The sequence below is a fragment of the Triturus cristatus genome, chromosome 3_2, assembly GCF_964204655.1.
Source record: "Triturus cristatus chromosome 3_2, aTriCri1.1, whole genome shotgun sequence".
Taxonomy (NCBI): Eukaryota; Metazoa; Chordata; class Amphibia; order Caudata; family Salamandridae; genus Triturus; species Triturus cristatus.
The window spans coordinates 971,450,997-971,471,079 of record NC_140584.1 but is presented as its reverse complement, the minus strand read 5'-3'; the positions used below and the strand labels follow the sequence as shown (position 1 = coordinate 971,471,079).

The window sequence follows — 20,083 nt, the reverse complement described above, 5'->3', positions numbered from 1 at the left end:
GATTTACATGCTGAAGTGGTGGACATTATGCTGGCGACTCCGTACTGGCGGTCTTCCAAATCTATAAGTTCTGGTTGTTGGGTGAAGTTTGTGGCATGGTGCAAGGAATGTTGGGTTGATTCTCATCATGCCAGGCTATCTGATGCTGAAATGTTTGTGTAGTCACTGGCCCGGTAAGACTTTGCTGTTATCACCATTTAAGGTTATTTGTCTGCCCTTTTGGCCGTTCTATGTTTGCCTGACCAACCTGGGTAAGCTCACCAATTGCCATGTGGTTTTTGAAGGGATCACCTATATGTTATCCAGTATTAGGGGTGTCTTTCATAGATTCACATGCCTGAATCATTCCCCGTCGTCGAGACGGGAGCCTCCGGTACATAAAAAAGTAATGTCCTATAGACATACATAGAGAAAAATAGGCCTAAGGGCCTCCCCTTAGCAGCCTATCCTAGTCCTTATGTAAAAAGGACCAAACTCTTAGAGTCAGCCAATCAGCTATCACCTCCCTCTAGAACCTTCCTGGCAGGAGCCTCAGTCCCTCAGATTTTCTACCGCACGTTGTGCTAGGGAGTCTCCAACCTGAGTTCTCCTCAGGATTTCTTTCAAGCCAGATTGTTCACGTTTTTGGTGACTTTCTTCTTCAAGGATTTCAACGCTGACTACTTCAGGCCTCTTATTGCTGCAGTGAGTGTTTAATTAATCTACAACTCCTGGCATGTCTGAGTCACAGAAGAAAGCCCTTTTTAGGGCTTGCTCTTCATGTGGGAAGAAGAGGCTTCATGTGGACGACAAGCATGAGCTATGCTTGTATTGCCTTTATCCGGACCACGTCCCTAAGGACTGTAAAATATGTAGGTCTTTCCCACATAAGACCTTGAGAGACAGGGAGGGCCGCCTGCTTATCTGGCTGGACAGGCTCAAGGACAGAGAGAGTGTGGTTTCCTCAGAGGCGAGCTTTTCCGGAACCTCTGAAGTCTCCCTGAAGAGGCCGAGAATGACATCTCCTGGCCCCTCAGACGCTCCTCCTATGAAGACACACAAGAAGTCTTCAGAGGCAAGATCTTCTAAATCTTCAGTGTCTGACAAGGACTCTCTCACTTTCAAGAAGCCTACTCTGTCGGCCACAAAAATTGCGACACCATCCTCGGCGCAAAAAAGGCCATCAGGACATGTCTCCACAGCGACGACGACCGTGTCCACATCCACAGCGGCGTCGGTCCTCTCGTCGACGACGACGACCCCTTCATCATCGTCAGCAGTCAGCCCTATCTCGTCCATTATACTGTTAAAGCCGTCGTCTAAATCATCGTCGACGACTAAGATGGTCCCGTCGACGACGACCTCGTCGATGAGGAGTCCTCCGTCGACGGAAGAGTCGATGACGAGGATGTCGATGACGAGCGCGTCGACGACGAAGGCATCGTCGACGAAGATGTCGACGAAGATGTCGACGACCAAGGCATCGTCGACGAAGGCGTCGACGACGACTGAATCGTCTACGAAAATATCGTCGATGGGGACACCGTTGGTGACAGCCATACCGTCGACGACGGAGCCGTCGACGGGAACGTCGTCGTCGTCCATGGGACGGAAAACCGCGGAGGTTTCCGTGCAAGGATCTGCCCCTGGCAAACTGTCCAGACCACAGATTACACCGGAAACGACATCTCCAAGCAAGGTTCAAACCAATTTGCCTATGGAGATTCTGCAGAGTGAAGAGTCTGAAGAGGAGCTCTTTGAACAGGCTACTTCCCCTTCTGAACTGTATGTCAAATGCCAAAGCACGGACGAGGAGCAGGAAGATACAAGCGCGCAGGAGCGCCCCGTCCAGGAGCAGGTTCGCACGGAGGTCACTCCAATGGTATGCCTTCCTCTGGCAATAGTTAAGGACCTCAAGTTCCTTATCAGGGACTACAAACAACGTTTCCCGGAACCACCAAGGCTGGATACAGGGGTCCCAGTGCCAACTACAAACCCACCAACGACAGCCCCAAGGCAATCACGGCCGGTTACGCAGGTCTGCCACGAGAAACCGCCACCTCAGGTGATAGTCATCGGATGAGGAGGCTGAGGAGATAGAGGAAGGAGAGGTCCAGGGAGACCAATCGGACCAGGATGAGGAGGAGGAGTATGTAGCATCTTCACCACCTTCCCCACAACCGCGCCAAGCTGATTCACCGCCAGTGGATATTGGTGGTTTTCATAAGGTAGTTGAACGGGCTGCGGCGCGGTTCCATATGGTCATGGAGTCGGCGGAGACGGAGTGCTTCCTCCATGACTTTAAGGAGCAGACGAAGAAGACGACCAAATCGATCCCTATCATCGACTTTCTCTGGGAACAGGGAAAGAAGCTAATGCTGACGCCGGCTTCTGTTCCTGCGGTTGTTCCACGCCTGGATAAGAAGTATAAGGCTCCGTCCACGGCACCAGCTTGCCTGACTGGCCACCCGAAGCCGGATTCGGTCGTGACCCAAGCGGCCCAGAAAAATTCTCGAAATCCCTCCTCGCCTCTGTCAGCACCACCGGACAAGGAGGGCAGAAAATTAGACACTATAGGCAAAAGGTTTTCGACCACTTCGGCAATGACCATCAAGGTGGCCAATTCCATAGCCCTTTTAGGGCGTTATAACCGCCAACTTTGGGAGGATATAGCCCCATATTTAGCAGAACTTCCGAGCGCGGTTCAGGACGAGGTGAAGGCACTACTTTCCGAGGGCCAGACCTCTGCGGCCGAGATCATCGACTGCGCCATAGACGTGGCCATGACAGGCTTTCGTCAACTGGCTGGGGCTGCAGTCCTGCGCCGCCAAGGATGGCTCAAGGCGACATCGTTCAGGCAGGAAGTGCAGACGAAGGTGCTGGATATGCCCTTCGACGGGCAGCATCTATTTGGAGATAAAATTGACGAGGCGCTCCAAGCCATTAAAAAGGACACTGACACGGCTAGAGCGCTTGGAACCTTGCAGGCAAGGAATCAGTCCTTTCGGGGCAACAAATCTAGAGGCCAGTCCTCCTACAGGGGATCCTTCCAGAATAGGTCCTCGTATTCCTTCCAGAATAAGACCCAGTACCAGCAAAAGCAACAACAGGGTCGACAGTCATCTTACGGAAGATCTAACTTCAAGGGTAAGAACCAAAAGAGGGGCTCTGGCGGACGCCAGTGACCGCTTACTCCAGCCAGTCCAGCTACCATCTACTTCTTCACAAATTGGAGGAAAATTGACCCATTTCCTGAAAAATTGGCGCATCATCACCTCAGATCGTTGGGTGCTCCAACTCCTCAGATTCGGCCATTCCCTAGAATTTACCACCATCCCGCCTGCAACCCCTCCCCGCAGGTTTCCACACAGGCATCTGCGGCTGCTGCTCCGAGAAATATCGGAGATGTTGAGGAAAGGAGCGATCGAGCGAGTTCCATCGGCTCAGAGGGAGAAAGGATTCTACTCCCGCTTCTTTCTGATACGCAAGAAAGAAAAGAAGTGGAGGCCCATTCTGGATCTCAGGGCACTCAACTCTTTCCTGAAGAGTCAGTCGTTCAGGATGGTGACGCTCCAAGAAATCCTAGGCATTCTAGAGGAAGGAGATTTCATGACATCCTTGGATCTTCAGGATGCCTACTATCACATCCCGATACTCAGGGGGCACAGAAAGTTTCTACGTTTCGAGGTGGCAGGACAGCACTACCAATTCAAGGTCCTTCCGTTTGGCCTCAAATCCGCTCCGCGGATTTTCACCAAGTGCCTTTCTCCTGTGGCAGCTTTCCTACGTCAAATGGGTCACCAAGTTTTCCCCTACCTAGACGACTGGCTGGTCAAGGCGCCCACGGCTGTAGGCGCAACCAAATCCTCCAACGCTTGTACCAATCTTTTCCAACATCTAGGATTGACTCTCAATCTTCAGAAATCACATATGTCCCCAACAAGAAGCATCACCTTCCTCGGGGCGACCTTGAATACGGAATGCGTAAGAGCATTTCCTTCAGACGAAAGAAAAAACAGGATCATATCGCTGGCCACGGCGGTGGCATCAAGGAAGTCCCTAAGAGTTCGCACCTTCAAATCACTCCTGGGAATGATGTCTTCTTGTATACTACTCATCCCTCACTGCAGGCTGCGGATGCGTCCATTGCAGGAAGCTCTCACGAACCAGTGGACTCAGAGTACAGGTTTGTTCGAGGACATTATGAGCATAACACCGCAAATATCCAAAAGCCTCGAGTGGTGGAAGGATTGCAGAAACCTGTCGAGGGGACTACCGTTCCTGCTTCCAGCAGCGCCACTGGTGATCACCACCGATGCATCTCTAGCGGGCTGGGGAGCTGTCCTTCAGGACCTCAGAGTAAGTGGCAAATGGTCAGATCAGGAGCAACGCCTCCATATCAATCTGCTGGAGTTGAGGGCTGTGTACCTAGCGCTGCAAGCCTTTTTACCACGCATCCAGAACTCCCATGTGCTCGTCAGAACGGACAACACCACGACGATGCACTATCTGAACAAGCAGGGAGGAACGCGCGCTCACTCGATCGCGCGAATCGCAAAAGATCTGGAACTGGCTTGTTCTCCAGGGGATCACCCTCAGGGCGGACTACGTCCCGGGAAAGGACAACACCATTGCGGACGCCCTAAGCAGGCAGAAATCCCTCTCCCACGAATGGGAGCTCAACGAGAGTGCACTAACACACGTATTCTCGGAATGGGGGGTCCCAGGAATCGACTTGTTCGCCACCAGGGAGAACGCCAAATGCCCAAGCTACGCAAGCTGGCATCCCCAACCGGAGTCGCTCGGAAATGCCTTTTCCATAGGCTGGTTCAGCGTATTTGCGTACGCTTTTCCACCGTTCCCGATGATTCCCAGGGTCCTCAGGAAGATGAAGGCGGAGCCCTGTACCCTAATCCTGATTGCCCCGTACTGGCCGAGGCAGCACTGGTTCTCGGACCTTCATCGCCTCTCCATCAGGACACCGATTCGTCTAACACAGCACCCGAACCTGCTGACAATGTCCAACGGGCAGGTGCAATTCCCGAACCTGCAATCGCTCAGGTTATCGGCCTGGCTCCTGAGCACAGAGAGTTCTGCCATTTGAACATCCCGCAGGAATGCAGGGACGTGCTAGCAAGAGCAAGGGCGGACAGTACCAACAAAACCTACTCTCTCAAATGGAAGCACTTCTGCGTATGGTGCTCGGAGAAGGGCCTGAGAACACTTCATATCACGCCTGAACAGATATTGCCATATCTCCTGCTCTTGGCACAGTCCGGATTAGCGCATGCATCCATAAAGGTGCATCTGGCGGCAATTTCACGTTTTACCAGGGCTTTCAAAGGCCCGTCTCTCTGGTCCAGTAGACTTATTAAACAGTTCCTTAAGGGTCTTTATAGGTCCTTTCCAAGACCTCGACGGGTCCCGCCGACATGGCACCTAAACTTGGTCCTTAACCAACTCATGAAGCACCCCTTTGAGCCCATTCACCGAGCTTCCATCAAGTACATCTCATGGAAAACGGCTCTGTTACTCGCTCTAACATCTGCCAGGAGGGTCAGCGAGTTGCAAGCTCTCTCCATTCAGGAACCCTTCATGCAGTTCAAACAGGACAGGGTCGTGCTGAGGACAAATCCCAAGTTCATACCGAAAGTACCTTCAGACTTTCACCTCAACGAGCCGGTGGTCCTACGTTCCTTCTTCGCTAACCCTACCACGGCAGCAGAAAGGACGCTCCACTCTCTGGATCTCAAACGGTGTCTTAAGTTTTTATAGACAAGACAAAAACCTTCAGAAAGTCATCCCAGTTATTTGTGGCCTACAGCAGGCCAAGGTTGGGTATGCCTCTAACAAAACAGAGCATTTCAAGGTGGATCTCTTCTGCAATAGCATTCTGCCATGAAGGGGCCGGACGGCCTTTGCGAGACAGGGTGGAAGCACACTCCACCAGAGCGATGTCCACATCAGCAGCGCTGTTCGCTGGAGTGCCGATTTTGGACATCTGTAGAGCGGCGACGTGGAAGTCACCGCATACCTTCTCCAGACACTACTGCCTGGATGCCGAACTTACGAAGGATGCGGCAGTGGTCCAGGCGGTGCTTCGCCATCTGTTCCAGTGAGGTGAGCCTTCCAACATCCCGCCATCCTGGTATGCACATTCTTTACTGTTTTACTGTTTTGATGTATGCCAATGTTTCGAACTGTTATGATAATACTGTATTATCTCAGATACCTTTATGGCATGTTACATCAGAAATGTGCATAATGTATTGCTAACTACTCTGATTCAGGCATGTGAATCTATGAAAGACACCCCTAATACTGGATAAGAAACGCGTTACTTACCTGTAACAGCAGTTATCCAGTATTGGTGTCTTTCATAGATTCACATGCAACCCTCCCGCCTCCCCTGGAAGGACTCACGCCTCTCTCTAACTATATTACGCCTACCTAGCTTGGTGCGTACGAAAATCTGAGGGACTGAGGCTCCTGCCAGGAAGGTTCTAGAGGGAGGTGATAGCTGATTGGCTGACTCTAAGAGTTTGGTCCTTTTTACATAAGGACTAGGATAGGCTGCTAAGGGGAGGCCCTTAGGCCTATTTTTCTCTATGTATGTCTATAGGACATTACTTTATGTACCGGAGGCTCCCGTCTCGACGACGGGGAATGATTCAGGCATGTGAATCTATGAAAGACACCAATACTGGATAACTGCTGTTACAGGTAAGTAACGCGTTTCTTTCCTACTGTGCCCTTTATCGTGCTACAGTGGGACCTTAACTTGGTCCTTATTTTATTAATGTGCATGCCATTTGAGCCTATGCCTCGCTGTTCTTTAAGGTGGCTGACTGTTGAGACTCTTTTTCATTGTGATTGCTTTCACACACTATCAGTGAGCTGCTCGTAATGTTAGTACAGCTACTGCATACAACTTTCTTTGACAAATTAGTGCTGTTGACTCTAGCATATTTTCGACTGAAAGCTGGATCAACCTTTTTTGTGGGCAGTCTACTATGCTACCCACATTTGTTTTGTCATCACATTTGAGGAGGGGAGACTTTATCGGTTGGATGCAAAGTGAGCCTTTACTTTTTACATAGATGTGACTAAGGAGTACAGGATGGCCAGCAAACTCTTTGTTGGAAACCGAGTGGCCTGAAATAGCAAGGTCCAGGGGGTTCAAGTGGATGCTTTACTATTACAGTTTTCAACTTCAGAGGTGGAAAGCCTAGTGAGTTTGGGCCACCAGTTATGAATGTAGATTCTTCCAGCTATCTGTTCATCCGAAGTTCTCTGAATTTATTAACAAGAGCCCCATTATTGGTAAACCCTATTTCATTTTTCCCAATGATTTTGCACGCCATTTTTACAGGTTGGGCTTTTTCATCAGTAGCTCTTGATGTGTCAAATCTGAATATTTCATGGTAGTTCAGGGGCTCACTAACAGGCTTACTTCTTAATTAATATTTTTTGTTGCATTATAGTGATTGCCTGTAAATATTTTTTGTGCAACATTTGTGAAATTCATTATTAGAAATAGTAATATGATTTCGTAGTAAGAAAAAATAATTAGTAAACTAGTGATTGGATCATAATGTCCATGAATAGAGACTGGAAAGGAATAGGATTGTATAAGCTGGGATCGTTAGATTTGTCAAGTGTGCCCCATCTGCTGTCACTTTTTGTTTCTATTCCACTTATCTCGGGTGATATCTTTCGTCAAAATTTGTTTTGTTGCAGAGATTTAGACCAAGCAAGTATGGAAGCAGTTGTGTCTCTTCTCGCTGGACTGCCTCTTCAGCCGGAAGAAGGAGATGGCGTGGAGCTTATGGAAGCCAAATCCCAGTTATTTCTTAAGTAAGTTCTTGACCGTATTCATTTAGCTTTGTCTTAAAGCGGCTAGCAGTAAATGAGACTGTAATTTTGTTGTAGTTGCATGCTGTTTAATGAATTTACTCTGTTTTTTTGTATTTGAGTTTGCTTAATTTCATCATCATGATGAGCAAGCTCTGCATCTGAGATCTAGGAAGATTGATTCGAAATAACTTTGTTCCCTCTTATTAAACATTAACAAGCTATTCCCTTAATTGAAGGTAAGCCCAGACGTGCGTCCTGGGCTCACTGTGCCACCGAAACCAAGCTATACCCAGCTGAAGAGCCCATAACCAGGGCAAAACCGGAAACCGATCCTGGGTTGCTTGTGTTCTGGTTCAGGGAGGAATTAGCCTGGCAGTGTGGGCTGGACTGTTCCCATAAGGAACAGCACCAAGACTGATTTGCATATGGCTGTGTTCAAACTGAGGTGGCATGGTGGGTGAAAAACGATGGATTGCTATGTGGCCTCGAACCAGTGGCTCAGATCAATTCAAGCTTGTTTAAGAATACCTTTAATTGAAGCATAACCCTTAGCAGAAATAATTGGATCAGTCTTCCACAGTTTTTACTTGCAAGCTCAAAGCAAAGTGTTTTCTGGAGTTCTTGCGGGTCTTGCACCTCGATGACCCCAGGGATCGACCTAGTTGTCAATTGTATTTCTTAAAGGCTGCTCCTCAATCTAAAATGGCTCTACTTGATTTTCTCAAGAGTTTGATGGTGAATTTGAGTGAGTATACTCTCTTAGTAGCTAGACTGTGAGCATGGTCAGAGCTCAGATACCAGATCATAGACTGTATATCCAAATATAATATACCAAGTACTATTTAAAATGATACAGATTGTCATCTTTAACTGCAAAGATTTCAGTGAACTAGAAAATTCAATTGGTGTACATAATCCGAAGCAGCTCTAAATGCAGATATCACACAACAAAGGTAAAATCTTAGATCTAATTTTCTGATGAATAATTTTAACCGCAGAGTCCTCAACTTTTGAATATTTCCCAGGCTTCGGACTGGATCCGGAGCATCTTAAGTACTATCCCTGCGTGTTAGTAGGTGGGGTTGTGCGACTCCTTGTCAAAATTGATCCACTACAGAAGTGAAATGCAGTTTCCTACAGGTGCCAACTATATACACTGACATCCGTTCCTTTTTTTTTTTGCTCCACCAGATACGGATTCAAAGCTACCCTATGTATCTTCATGACACTTTTCTATAAAAAAAAAAAAAGTACTTAAAATACCAGTGAGCAATAGAAATGTCACCCGCTAAAACCACAAGTTTCCAACCTTGTGCAGAGATTGTCGCAAGCAGATGTCGGTGGCAAATCCCCACCAGACTTGGGGTCTGAACAAAACTTCAAGACGTGTAGCAACTGCGCCTCAATGAATCCGAATGCCATTCAGACTGTGAGGTGATGCTGTATGTCTCTAAGAACCAGAAGTGTCCACACTCTGACCGGTCAAAGGGAAGGTCTTGTTTCCATTCCCAAAGTTGCTTTACTGGCAGACCTTCATTGCTTGAAGTCCTTGGTTAAGTCAAAGAGAAGCACAAGAAATCCAAGAAGGACTCTGCCACTTCCCGCCACTCTCGAAGTCCTGAGAAGAGGCAAGGGTGTAAATGTGCCTCTCTGTCTCCTTTCAAACTCTATCTCTTTTAGAGCCAATTTAGAGTCTTCCTGTGGCAACATGAGTTTCCGAGTTCCTCCGCAACACTTTAGCAAATCCACGAGTTCCATGCATCTCTTTGGGTCATCCCGGCACTAGCTGGAATCTCTGAACCCAATATGATCCCCACACCAGCTTCGGTGCTGACATCAGTCTTGGAGCCACCATCCATGCCAGACTTTTGGCATTGATGCCGGATGATGAAACTCAACCGATTGTGCTCCTTGGCTCAAAGCTGGCTCTGCTTTGACTTCAACTGCCAGCTGCGCCCTCATCCCACTGGGCTGGTGTAGGAAGCTGGGTTTCTGTTGCATTAACTCACCCACTTTCTGTCAGACTATTGATGCACTTAGACTTGATGTGCCCTGGGTCCCTGCCAGCCAGGTTCCCAGGGCCTGTGTTCTTGTAGCCCCAATTGGCACCTCTCTGGCCACATGTCAGTCCCTTGTAAAAGGTACCATTTTTACCAAGGGCACTGTGGCCAGGGAAGGCCTCTGAGGGCTGTAGCACTTATTGTGCCACCCTTAGAGGACGGACGGACGGACGGACGGACACACACGGACACACACGGACACACACGGACACACACGGACGGACGGACACAGTCAATGGTGCTGTGTCTGAATGGCACTATAAGTTTAAAAGTAGAAAAGTTTGTCACATGCGGAAAACCGATCCCTGACTGCCGGTCGTACTTAAACTCAAAACAAAAATGTTTTTTCAAACCAAATTATATCTACGCATTTTTCAATTTATTTTCAATAATTACGAGCTTGTGATCATATCACACCAACTTCTTTATTGCCTGTAATATTCAACGTTGTTCTTTATATAGTATTTTTGATTATGCAATTGTGGTCAAATATTTGATATGCTCTAGGACTGTTATTATTTTTACACCCCACAGAGTTTTTTTTTTTGCACTTTACGGAGTTTTGATTCACATAGCTTTCACGTTTTGGCGCTGTGACCTTTTTACGGGAATCCTTAGTTTTTAGGTATAGCATACACCTTTAAAACTTTGTATACGTAGCACGTTAGAACGTTGGTGGCGTCACGTGTATATTCAACGTCACTTTCGACTAGTTCTTCACTCTGATTAACTTGGGAGAGGAAACGTGGACACTAGAAGTTGATTGAAGAGGTAGGCTTTGTAATGTCTGGCACTGAATGAGCACACTCGTGTTTGCTTATTTAATTTCGAACCAGGGAGCATGCAGCACGACTGTTCACAACGATGGGCTCGCTCTCCTTTAAATTAGGGTGCGGAAGTCTCGAAGGCACGTTAAGTATTTTTTATTTGAGATACGCATGGATCGTTTTTTAGCATGTCATAGCATGAATACCACGGTTTGGTTAAAATACACTAAGTTTCGAATCGGGCGATTAAGTAACAACATGGGCGCATGTCATGTTTAGTCTCATTATATCATGTTCATTTGAATAGGACTGGCTTGAGCTGACTATTGTTTCAATTATGTTTTAGATTCTGTTATTTGAAAGCCCTTGATGAAGGGTCATAGATGACCCGAAATGCATTGGACAGAATCCCTGGATTGATGACCTTAACTGCTTAAAAATGCTAAATATGAAAGATACAGAACATTGAATATTACAGCCAATAAAGAAGTTGGTGTGATATGATCATAACCTCGTAATTATTTAAAATACAATGAAGAATACGTGGATATAATTTGGTTTGAAAAAACAAGTGCAACTCGCAGTCAGGGAGCATTTTTTTTTTTTTAAACACATTCCCGTGTGCCATGGCTACAACCCAATGCCTAGGCATAGGTCAGCCACCCCTCTAGCTGGTTGCACTATACCAGTGGTGAGAGTACAGGTGCATAAACCCTGTACCCCTACAGTGTCTAGAACAATTCTTAGACATTGTAGGTATAGTAATGCCATTAAGAATATATGGTGCTGGGAGTTTGTCACAGCACCATAATGGCTGTAGTGAAAACTGGGAAGTTTGGTATCAAACTTCTCAGCACAATAAACCCACACTGGTGTCAGTGTGGGATTTAATGAAAAAAGTACTCTGAGGGCATCTTGGAGATGCCCCCTCAAAAACGACCAGCCCTATCTGAAAGAAACACCTTTGTGTTAGATTCCTTACCTTAGAATATCCCCAGGCGTCAGACTGACTCCGGAAAGTTTTCGCTAGCAGTACCTCTGCACGTCAGTAGGTGGCGTTGTGCGGCTCCGCGTTCGTCGCGCGCCTCCTATGCGCCGAGATGACGTGAAGGAGACTACTTAGGCACCACCCATGCGCGCTGACGTCAGTTCTTTCTTTTTCCGCGCCAATAAGCACAGATCCGGTTAGAGTACGTACCTTAGTCACTTTTTGACTATCTTTTTGAGACTTGTCTCCTGTAAGTTTGAGTGTACTCTGGTGCACGTAGGGATGCCTTGTTTTAAGACTAGTGGGGCCTGCCATCGCAATATGACGGTGGCGGACCCCCACGACGTCTGTCTCTACTGCCTGGAGAGCGACCACGTCTCCCGGTCCTGTATGGACTGTCTGGCCATGGCCCTGAAGGCTTTGAGGAAGCGGCGCCGAAAGCTGCTTGGGGTCCGGAACTCGTCCCAGCGCCGTTCACGGTCCAGGGGCTGCTCCAGAGATCGCTTGCGGGGCCACCATCATCGCTCCTCGGGCTCCAAGTCTTCACCCTCGGATTCGGGTAAGAGACGACACAAAAAGAAGTCGAAGAAGTGTTGTCACTCTCCGATGTCCCCCCGTCGGTCCTCTGATGCAGACGAGGGGGACAGGAGTCCCGCAGCCTACCCACCTTATCCGGGTCCGTCGGCGACTCCCGCTCAGGTGCAAGAATTTCTGGCTACCTTGGACCACCTGTTTAAGCCTCGGGCTCCCGCCGGCACGCCTTTGGGCCCCGTGTCAGGATCCTGTCAGGCTGCCGGTGGCTCCGGCCCTGCAGGATCCTGCGCCGCTGACTCCGGCCACAGCGCCACAAGGTCCCACGCTGCTGGCTCCGACTCCAGCGCCAGCCTCGGCTCTGCCGCCGCGGTGGATGCCATTTTTTTCCGCCCCTGCCGAGGTTTCAGGACAATTTTGTCCCTACATGGGACCCGCATTGGGACACGGCGCCGGTTCGGCCCTGCCCGGCACCGTTCCCGGCGCAGTTTGTTCCTTCCCTTGTCCCTGCCGCCGCAGTCTGTATGACATACGGCGGAGGTGGACGACGACTGGGAGGGGTCCTAGGGCCCTCTTGCTAGTCAGTGTGACTCTGAGCAGGACTGGGTGGACGAATTAGAAGAGGCCGGCGGCCTTGAGGTCTCCTCTGACCCGGGGTTTGCCTCTCCTCCGCCTACCATGGAGGAGGGCGCTTCTTACACGGTGGTGCTCCGTCGGGCAGCTGAGGTCCTCAACCTTGATCTCCGTACGGTGGCCTTAAAAACTAATCTCCTCACTGAGGTGCTCCAGACGGCGTCCACTTCATCGGAGCCCCTGCTGCCATTTAATGACGCCCTCACTGACGTCTTACTGGGCACTTGGTCACGGCCAGCCTGTGCTGTTCCAAGCTGTTGCCGAGGGTAAAGATGTGGCTAAGTTCGCCATTCGGTGTGGTTTGGACACCGCGGACTCACTAGGTAGAGCAATTGCTACGACTGTAGTGCTTCGTCGCCACGCCTGATTGAGATCTACCGGGTTCTCGCCAGATGTCCAAAGCTCACTCATGGACATGCCCTTTGATGGCACTCGCCTGTTTGGCGATAAAGCCGACAGTGCGCTGGAGCGTTTTAAGGACTCGCGGGCTACGGCCAAGTCCTTAGGTCTTTCCACGAAAAGCCCAGCCACTCCTGGTTTTCCTTCCTTTCGTGGCCACGGAAGGGGCGCCCAGGCACCTTCCTTCAGCAAGCCTGTGCAGACCTAGCCTCAGCGCGGATGCGGTTTCCGCAGGGCAGGGTCTGGGAATCGGCGTGGGGGTCAGTCCACTTCCTCTTCTCCTACCTCCAAGCCTTCCTAATTCGAGCTTTGGGGGGCACCCCATGCCAGTTGGTGGCAGGGTCCGCCATCACCTCCCCCACTGGCACGCTATCACATCAGACAAGTAGGTGTTGCAGATCATCCGCAAAAGGTTACTCTCTTCCCTTTCAGTCCACTCCTCCAGCCATGCCACCTCAGTACCACGGCATGTCGGGGGAACACTTGGCACTTCTCCAGCAGGAAGTCATGGCCCTCTTGGCCAAGGGGGCCATCGAGTGCGTTCCTGGGCCAGAAGTTGGGAGTGGTTGTTATTCCCACTTCTTTCTGGTCCCCAAGAAGGACAAAGGGGGTCTGCGTCCCATCTTGGACCTCCGGGACGTCAACCGCTTCCTCTGGAAGGAGAAGTTCAAGATGTTGACTTTGGCTCAGGTCTTGTCTGCTCTCGATCCAGGAGACTGGATGGTAGCGTTGGACTTGCAGGACGCCTATTTTCATGTGCCGGCCCACCGGCGTTACCTGTTGTTAATGGTAGGCCACGAGCACTTTCAATTTACCGTGCTCCCCTTTGGCCTTACCAGCGCCACTCGGGTGCTCACGAAAGTTGTGGCAGTGGTCGCAGCTCTTCTGCGCAGATCGGGGGTCTCAGTCTTCCCCTATCTAGACGACTGGTTGTTGAAGTCGGGCTCGCTCCAGGCAGTTGTCTCCCACCTCCAGACTACGGCTGGCCTCCTGCATTTGCTGGGGTTCTCCCTCAACGTGCCGAAGTCGCACCTGAATCCCTCTCAGAAGCTCCAATTCATCGGAGCGGTTCTGGATTCGACGCAGTTTCAGGTCTATCCTCCCAGACAGCGGATCCGGGATATTCAGGCTTTGATTCCGATCTTTCAGCCTCTATTCCGGGTTTCAGTCAGGATGACCTTCCGGCTCCTGGGCCTGATGGCCTCCTGCATCCTGCTAGTGCAACATGCCAGATGGCATATGCGGACTCTGCAGTGGGACCTCAAGTTTCAGTGGGCACAGCATCAGGGCAACCTGTCCGATCACGTCCAGATCTCGGAGGGCACTGCACGTCAATTGCAGTGGTGGCTCACGACTCTCGATTGGGTCAATGGCAGATACCTCTCCCTTCCCCAACCGGAGTTCACAGTGGTGATGGATGCTTCCCTCCTGGGATGGGGTGGCCACATGGGAGAGGCGGAGATCAGGGGCCCCTGATCTCCGGCGGAATCCCGGCTCCATATCAACCTTCTGGAGCTGCGGGTGATCCGACTTGCTCTGAAAGCCTTCCTTCCCTCTGTCCGGGAACAGGTAGTGCAGGTGTTCACAGACAACACACTGCCATGTGGTAATGCAACAAACAGGGCGGGGTGGGGTCGTGGACCCTATGTCAGGAGGAACTGCGCCTCTGGACATGACTGGAACATCGGGGCATGTCTCTGGTGGTTCAACACCTGGCAGGCTTCCTGAACGCCAGGGCGGACGAACTCAGCCGCAGATGCCTGTTGGATCACAAATGGTGTCTGACCTCGGACATGGTGGAAGGTCTCTTTCTGCAGTGGGGAGAGCCTTGGTTAGATCTATTCGCCACCGAAGAGAATGCGCAATGTCATCAATTCTGCGCGTTGGAATTTCCAAGGCGGCACTCGCTCGGAGACGCTTTTCGTCGCGAGTGGAGTTGCGGTCTGTTGTACGCCTTTCCGCCTATACCACTACTGCCCAGAGTGCTGAAGAAGATCAGGCGCGACCGGGCCCAAGTCGTTCTTGTGGCTCCGGATTGGGCAAGAAGAGTATGGTATCCAGAGCTACTCAGTCTGGCAATCTGTCTTCCGATCCGACTGCCTCTTCGGGAGGATCTTCTGTCGCAGCAGCAGGGGACGGTCCTTTACCCGAACCTGTCCAGCCTCCACCTCCATGCGTGGAGATTGAGCGGCGACAGTTGACAGCTTCTGACCTTCCTGCCGAAGTCTGTGATGTTATTTTGGCAGCCAGGCGTCCCTCCACTAAAACGGTATACGCCTGCAGGTGGAATAAATTTGTGGCATGATGCACGGCAAAGGCTGTGGATCCCCTTTCTGCCCCTCTTTCAGAAGTTATTCTGTTCCTTTCTCAGGCCCAGCAGGGCTCTGCTCTGGGCACTATCAAGGGCTATCTCTCGGCCATTTCTGCCTTTTTAAGGCTTCCAGATCAGCCTTCTCTTTTCAAGTCCCCTGTTGTTAGTTGTTTCTTAAAAGGCATTACACACACATTCCCTCCCGTCCCCTTTATAATGCCTCAGTGGGACTTGAATCTTGTGTTGACTTATTTGATGTGCACTCCCTTTGAGCCGCTTCACAACTGTCCTTTGTCTTCTCACCTTAAAGACTGCTTTCCTGGTTGCTATCACCTCTGCCAGAAGGGTGAGTGAGCTCCAGGCTCTTTCTTCTAAATCTCCTTCCTTTCTGTTCATCCGGACAAGGTGGTGTTAAGGACTGTCCTTCTTTTCTACCCAAGGTTGTCACGCCTTTCCACATCGGGCAGACCATCACTTTGCCCACCTTCTTTCCGCATCCTTCGAAAGAGGAAGAGAGGATCCACCGTCTGGACCCAAAACGTGCGCTCTCGTTCTATCAGAAGTGCACACAGCGGTTCCGAGTGGGTGATAATCTCTTTGTTGGCTATGTGGGCGCCAAGAAAGGTCGGGCTGTGCACAAACGAACCATCTCTCGGTGGGTCGTTCTGTGTATTAAAGCCTGTTACTCCTTGGCTAAAAAGGAGCCTCCTGTGGGGCTGCGTGCCTGTTCTACTCTGGCGACAGCAGCCACTACCGCTCTGGGACGGGGAGTCCCTTTGCAGGATATCTGTCAGGCAGCTACGTGGTCCTCGCTGCATACCTTTACCAAGCATTATTGCCTTGACAGCCAAGTCCGGAGAGACAGCTTCTGGTGTGATCTTGGTTTGCAGACCCACCACCAGGGTTGGTATTGCTGGGTTATCTATTCTAAGGTAAGGAATCTAACACTGACGTGTTTCTTTCAGATGAACAAGTTACTTATCTTCGGTAACGATATATCTGTAAGAAACATTAGTTAGTGTTCCATTCCTTACCGCCCCACCCATCCTCCCCGTTCTGCTAACTGATTTTGAGGGTTAAGGTCATCCCTATAGGGCCCTAGTTTTATGCACCAGTGGTCAGTGTCTTGCATGGCCCTGCGTTCCTGGCGTGGAAAGTTTGTGTACAGAACTGACGTCAGCGCGCATGGGTGGCGCCTTAGTAGTCTCCGTGACGTCATCTCGGCGCATACGACGCCAGCGACGGACGCGGAGCCCGCACAGCGCCACCTACTGACGCGCAGAGGTACTGCTAGCGGAAACTTTTTCAGATCCAGTCTGATGCCCGGGGATATTCTAAGGTAAGGAATCTAACACTAACTAATGTTTCTTACAGATATATTGTTACCGAAGGTAAGTAACTTGTTCGACTGGTACACACCTGCCTGCCACCATGATCCATGTTTCTGGACCCCAGGGGTGGGAGCCTGCGCTCCCTGAGCCCAGAAACAAAGCCTTGCCTGGGTGGAGGTGGTCACACTTCCCCCAAGCCAGGAAGAGCCATCTGTGGCAGGGGAGTAACAAAGGCCTTGCCTCCTTTGTTACGCGACCCCCAGCCTCTGTTGCTATCCGGATCAGAACCCCTTCCTATCTCCCCTCCTTTTCGGCGAGAAGACCTGTGGGAAAAATTAGCACAGCCCAAAGGTGCGCCCACCTTTGCCAAGAGTGGTGAAGCCCACTCTTCAGTGCCCAGCATCTTGCAGATGGCAGGCAGTTTCCAGTCAGAATTAGGGACTGTGCCCACTCCCCCACGTGGGGTGAACACACCAAGGGTGTATTCACCCTAGGGTCAGTAGCCCATTGGCTTCTGACCTCGAGACCCCTAAAACGCCCCCTAAATACAGTATTTAGGGGGCAGCCCAGAACCAAGAAGACAGATTGTCGCAAACTAAAAAGGACGAAAGAGGACGCCCAGCTGAGGAGACTGCAGAGAACTGACTTGGCCCCAGCCCTACCGGCCCAGCTGCTGGTTCCAGAGATTCTATGGCAAAAGTCGCCTTGTCCTGAAGCCAGCAACCTCCAGAACTGCCTTCAACAAAGACCAGAACTCCTGTGAACAGCGGCTCTGTTCAAAAGAAACTCCCAAGACAGACTCTGAGCCTGCTGAGGACAAAGAAAACAGACACCTGGAACCACCACTGCACCCGACGCCTTCGGTTTGAATTTGTGTGGCCATTCCGGTCCCAGCGAGGTGTCTCATCGCTCCAGAGTCCACCGTGGGTTGACCCCTCCCAGACTCCCCGATGTCACTTGCAGCCTCTCCACAGAGGTCCTCTCCCCCCCCAACCACGAGTGTCCCGGTAAGGTGAAATCCGACCTCAACAGGCCCCCCTGCATCCATCAGCCCTGGAGAAGAGAACCCGAGGCGCACCTATGTCCCCGAGCTCTCCAACTTACCTTCCCATTTGTTTGTTCCTCGGGGAAGTCTTCCTGGACCGAGCCTGCAGCTAAAATCCAAAACCGGCAACTCCCATTGAAAGGAGGGCACCCGACGCCAAAACAGCACCCTGCAATGGCCGCCCCTGTGCTGCTGTGGGTGCACCTTGTGTGCTAAACTGGATCTCCCTTTGCCCTGATCTTAAGTCCAGGAGCTTTGCTCCCATTACCTTGTGGCCTGTTCGTGAGCAGCCACAAACAGAGGCCTCTTGTCCCCTATTGCATAACATTGGGCCTCAGCACTTTGCACCCGGCTGCCCTAGTGCCGCTGAGGGTGCTTTGAGAGTGCATCCCCGACCCTGAGGTAACCCTAGTTCTAACCCCAGAATACCAACTCCCACAAACTTGTACTTACCTGCAAACCGATAACTTCATTTCCTCCCATAGGATTGCATTGACTGTTTTCCTTGAAAATTCTGAGGAGTTTGTTTGTATATAACCTTGAAAAACTGCAAATGTACAAAAACTGATTTACTTACCTTTTCTCTATGAAATGTTATCTCGGCTTATCACACTAAGTAGAACAAGTAACTTTAAAAATAATCTAAAAAGTTGCGTACAAAGTAATTTGTAAAGTAACTGAAAAGTAATTTCCAAACATTGACTTACCTGTAACTCAACTAACTGCATTTGAACCTGCGTTCAGCTGTAAAACATTGCATAAGATTTTGCAAAGTATTATTTCACTTATCTGCACCAGGCTTGGCTTGGCTTGGCTTGGTTCTAGAAATAAAATAACTTAATAATATTTTTGATACAAACAAGTTGGTTTGAGTTCAGTCTTTGAGTGTGTGACATCATTTGCTGTCTGAGTGTGTACAACAAATGCTTAACACTACCCTCGGATAAAGCCTTACTGCTCACCCACACTACCACATATGGGGAGTAAGGTGCTATCTACTTTTACCTGTGCCTACCTTTGGGGTTCCACTGGACTCTGTGCACACTACACCTTGTTTTGGTATAGTATATACAAAGCCAGGTTCCTACAACTGGCAACCCATCAAACACTGATACTGTTCTTAAGCCTCAAAGAAGGGCCCAAATCATTCAGAATATTTTTGGCATAGATTCTGATTCGGACCGTAATGATGAAGGGGACAAATGTGCGCAACAGTCTATTAAGGTCAAATGGTCTGATGAGCTGCAATATGCTAGTGCGCTGGATACTTCTCCAGACACTCATCTGGTCTCTCCACCTGGCTACTGAAGAAAGGGCCTCCTTTGTAGTAGCGGTTGAGGTTTTTGACCTCGAATTACCCACTATGGAGGTGAAAACCAGTACTCTCACGAAGGTCCTCCACAACTGGCAAATTAATACTGAGCCTCTGCTACCTTTCAATGAGACGATCATAGACACACTTTAGGGACATGGATATGCCCATATTCTTCGCTGGTAAATAGGCAGTGAGACTCCACTGCTTGATTTGGCTTTCCTGACGTAGCACTGGACACCAGAAAGCCTGGTGGTGCAAGCAACTATGAGCAGTGTCAACCACTATGCCTTCCCTACAACTCCACAGGATAGAGAGATAGAGCACCTTGAAACTTTTTTGAAACTCATGGTTCGAGGCATATGAGCTGCAGATCACACACTAGCATAGTAGATTGCCATCTGGTGTTGGGCTCGGGTGCTTGCACCTTGTTGTTGTCTTGGAAGAAGTCTTTGTAGTCACGAGATAAGTGACTCCATCCTTGGACGATAGTGCGCATGGGCATCGACTCCATCCTTAGATTTGTTTTTTTCTGCCATTGGGTTTGGATGCAACTTTTCTGCCCAGAAATCTGAATTTCAAAATTTTTTAGAAGCGCAAAACTTCGAAAACCTCATCGGATTCATTTTCTTCTTTGACCCGACATCATCGGCTCGATTCCGGTCGTCGACGCGGGCCACTGGGCCTATCCACACCGTAAGGCCTACGGCTCAAGGAAAGGACGCCATTCAAAAAATGCCCCCAGTGTGCAGCAAAGTTCCCGCACAGTGACCATCACAAGGTCTGCAATCTGTGACTATCACCTGAACACGACGAGTCCAGCTGTCCAGCCTGCGTATCCTTTCGATCGAAGAAGACTATTCGAGATCG

At 50.0% G+C, this 20,083-nt stretch overlaps 1 protein-coding gene across 12 annotated transcripts in view; it reads left to right on the top strand.

The window, feature by feature from the left end:
• The window catches only part of NF1 (neurofibromin 1), a 1,956,660-nt gene that overhangs the window by 904,421 nt on the left and 1,032,156 nt on the right, over positions 1-20,083 (top strand). For all 12 annotated transcript variants that reach the window (XM_085649550.1, XM_085649547.1, XM_085649544.1 and 9 more), the window contains exon 24: positions 7,720-7,836. In XM_085649550.1, the coding sequence (XP_085505676.1) occupies positions 7,720-7,836 (117 nt within the window). The remainder of the gene's footprint in view (positions 1-7,719; positions 7,837-20,083) is intronic.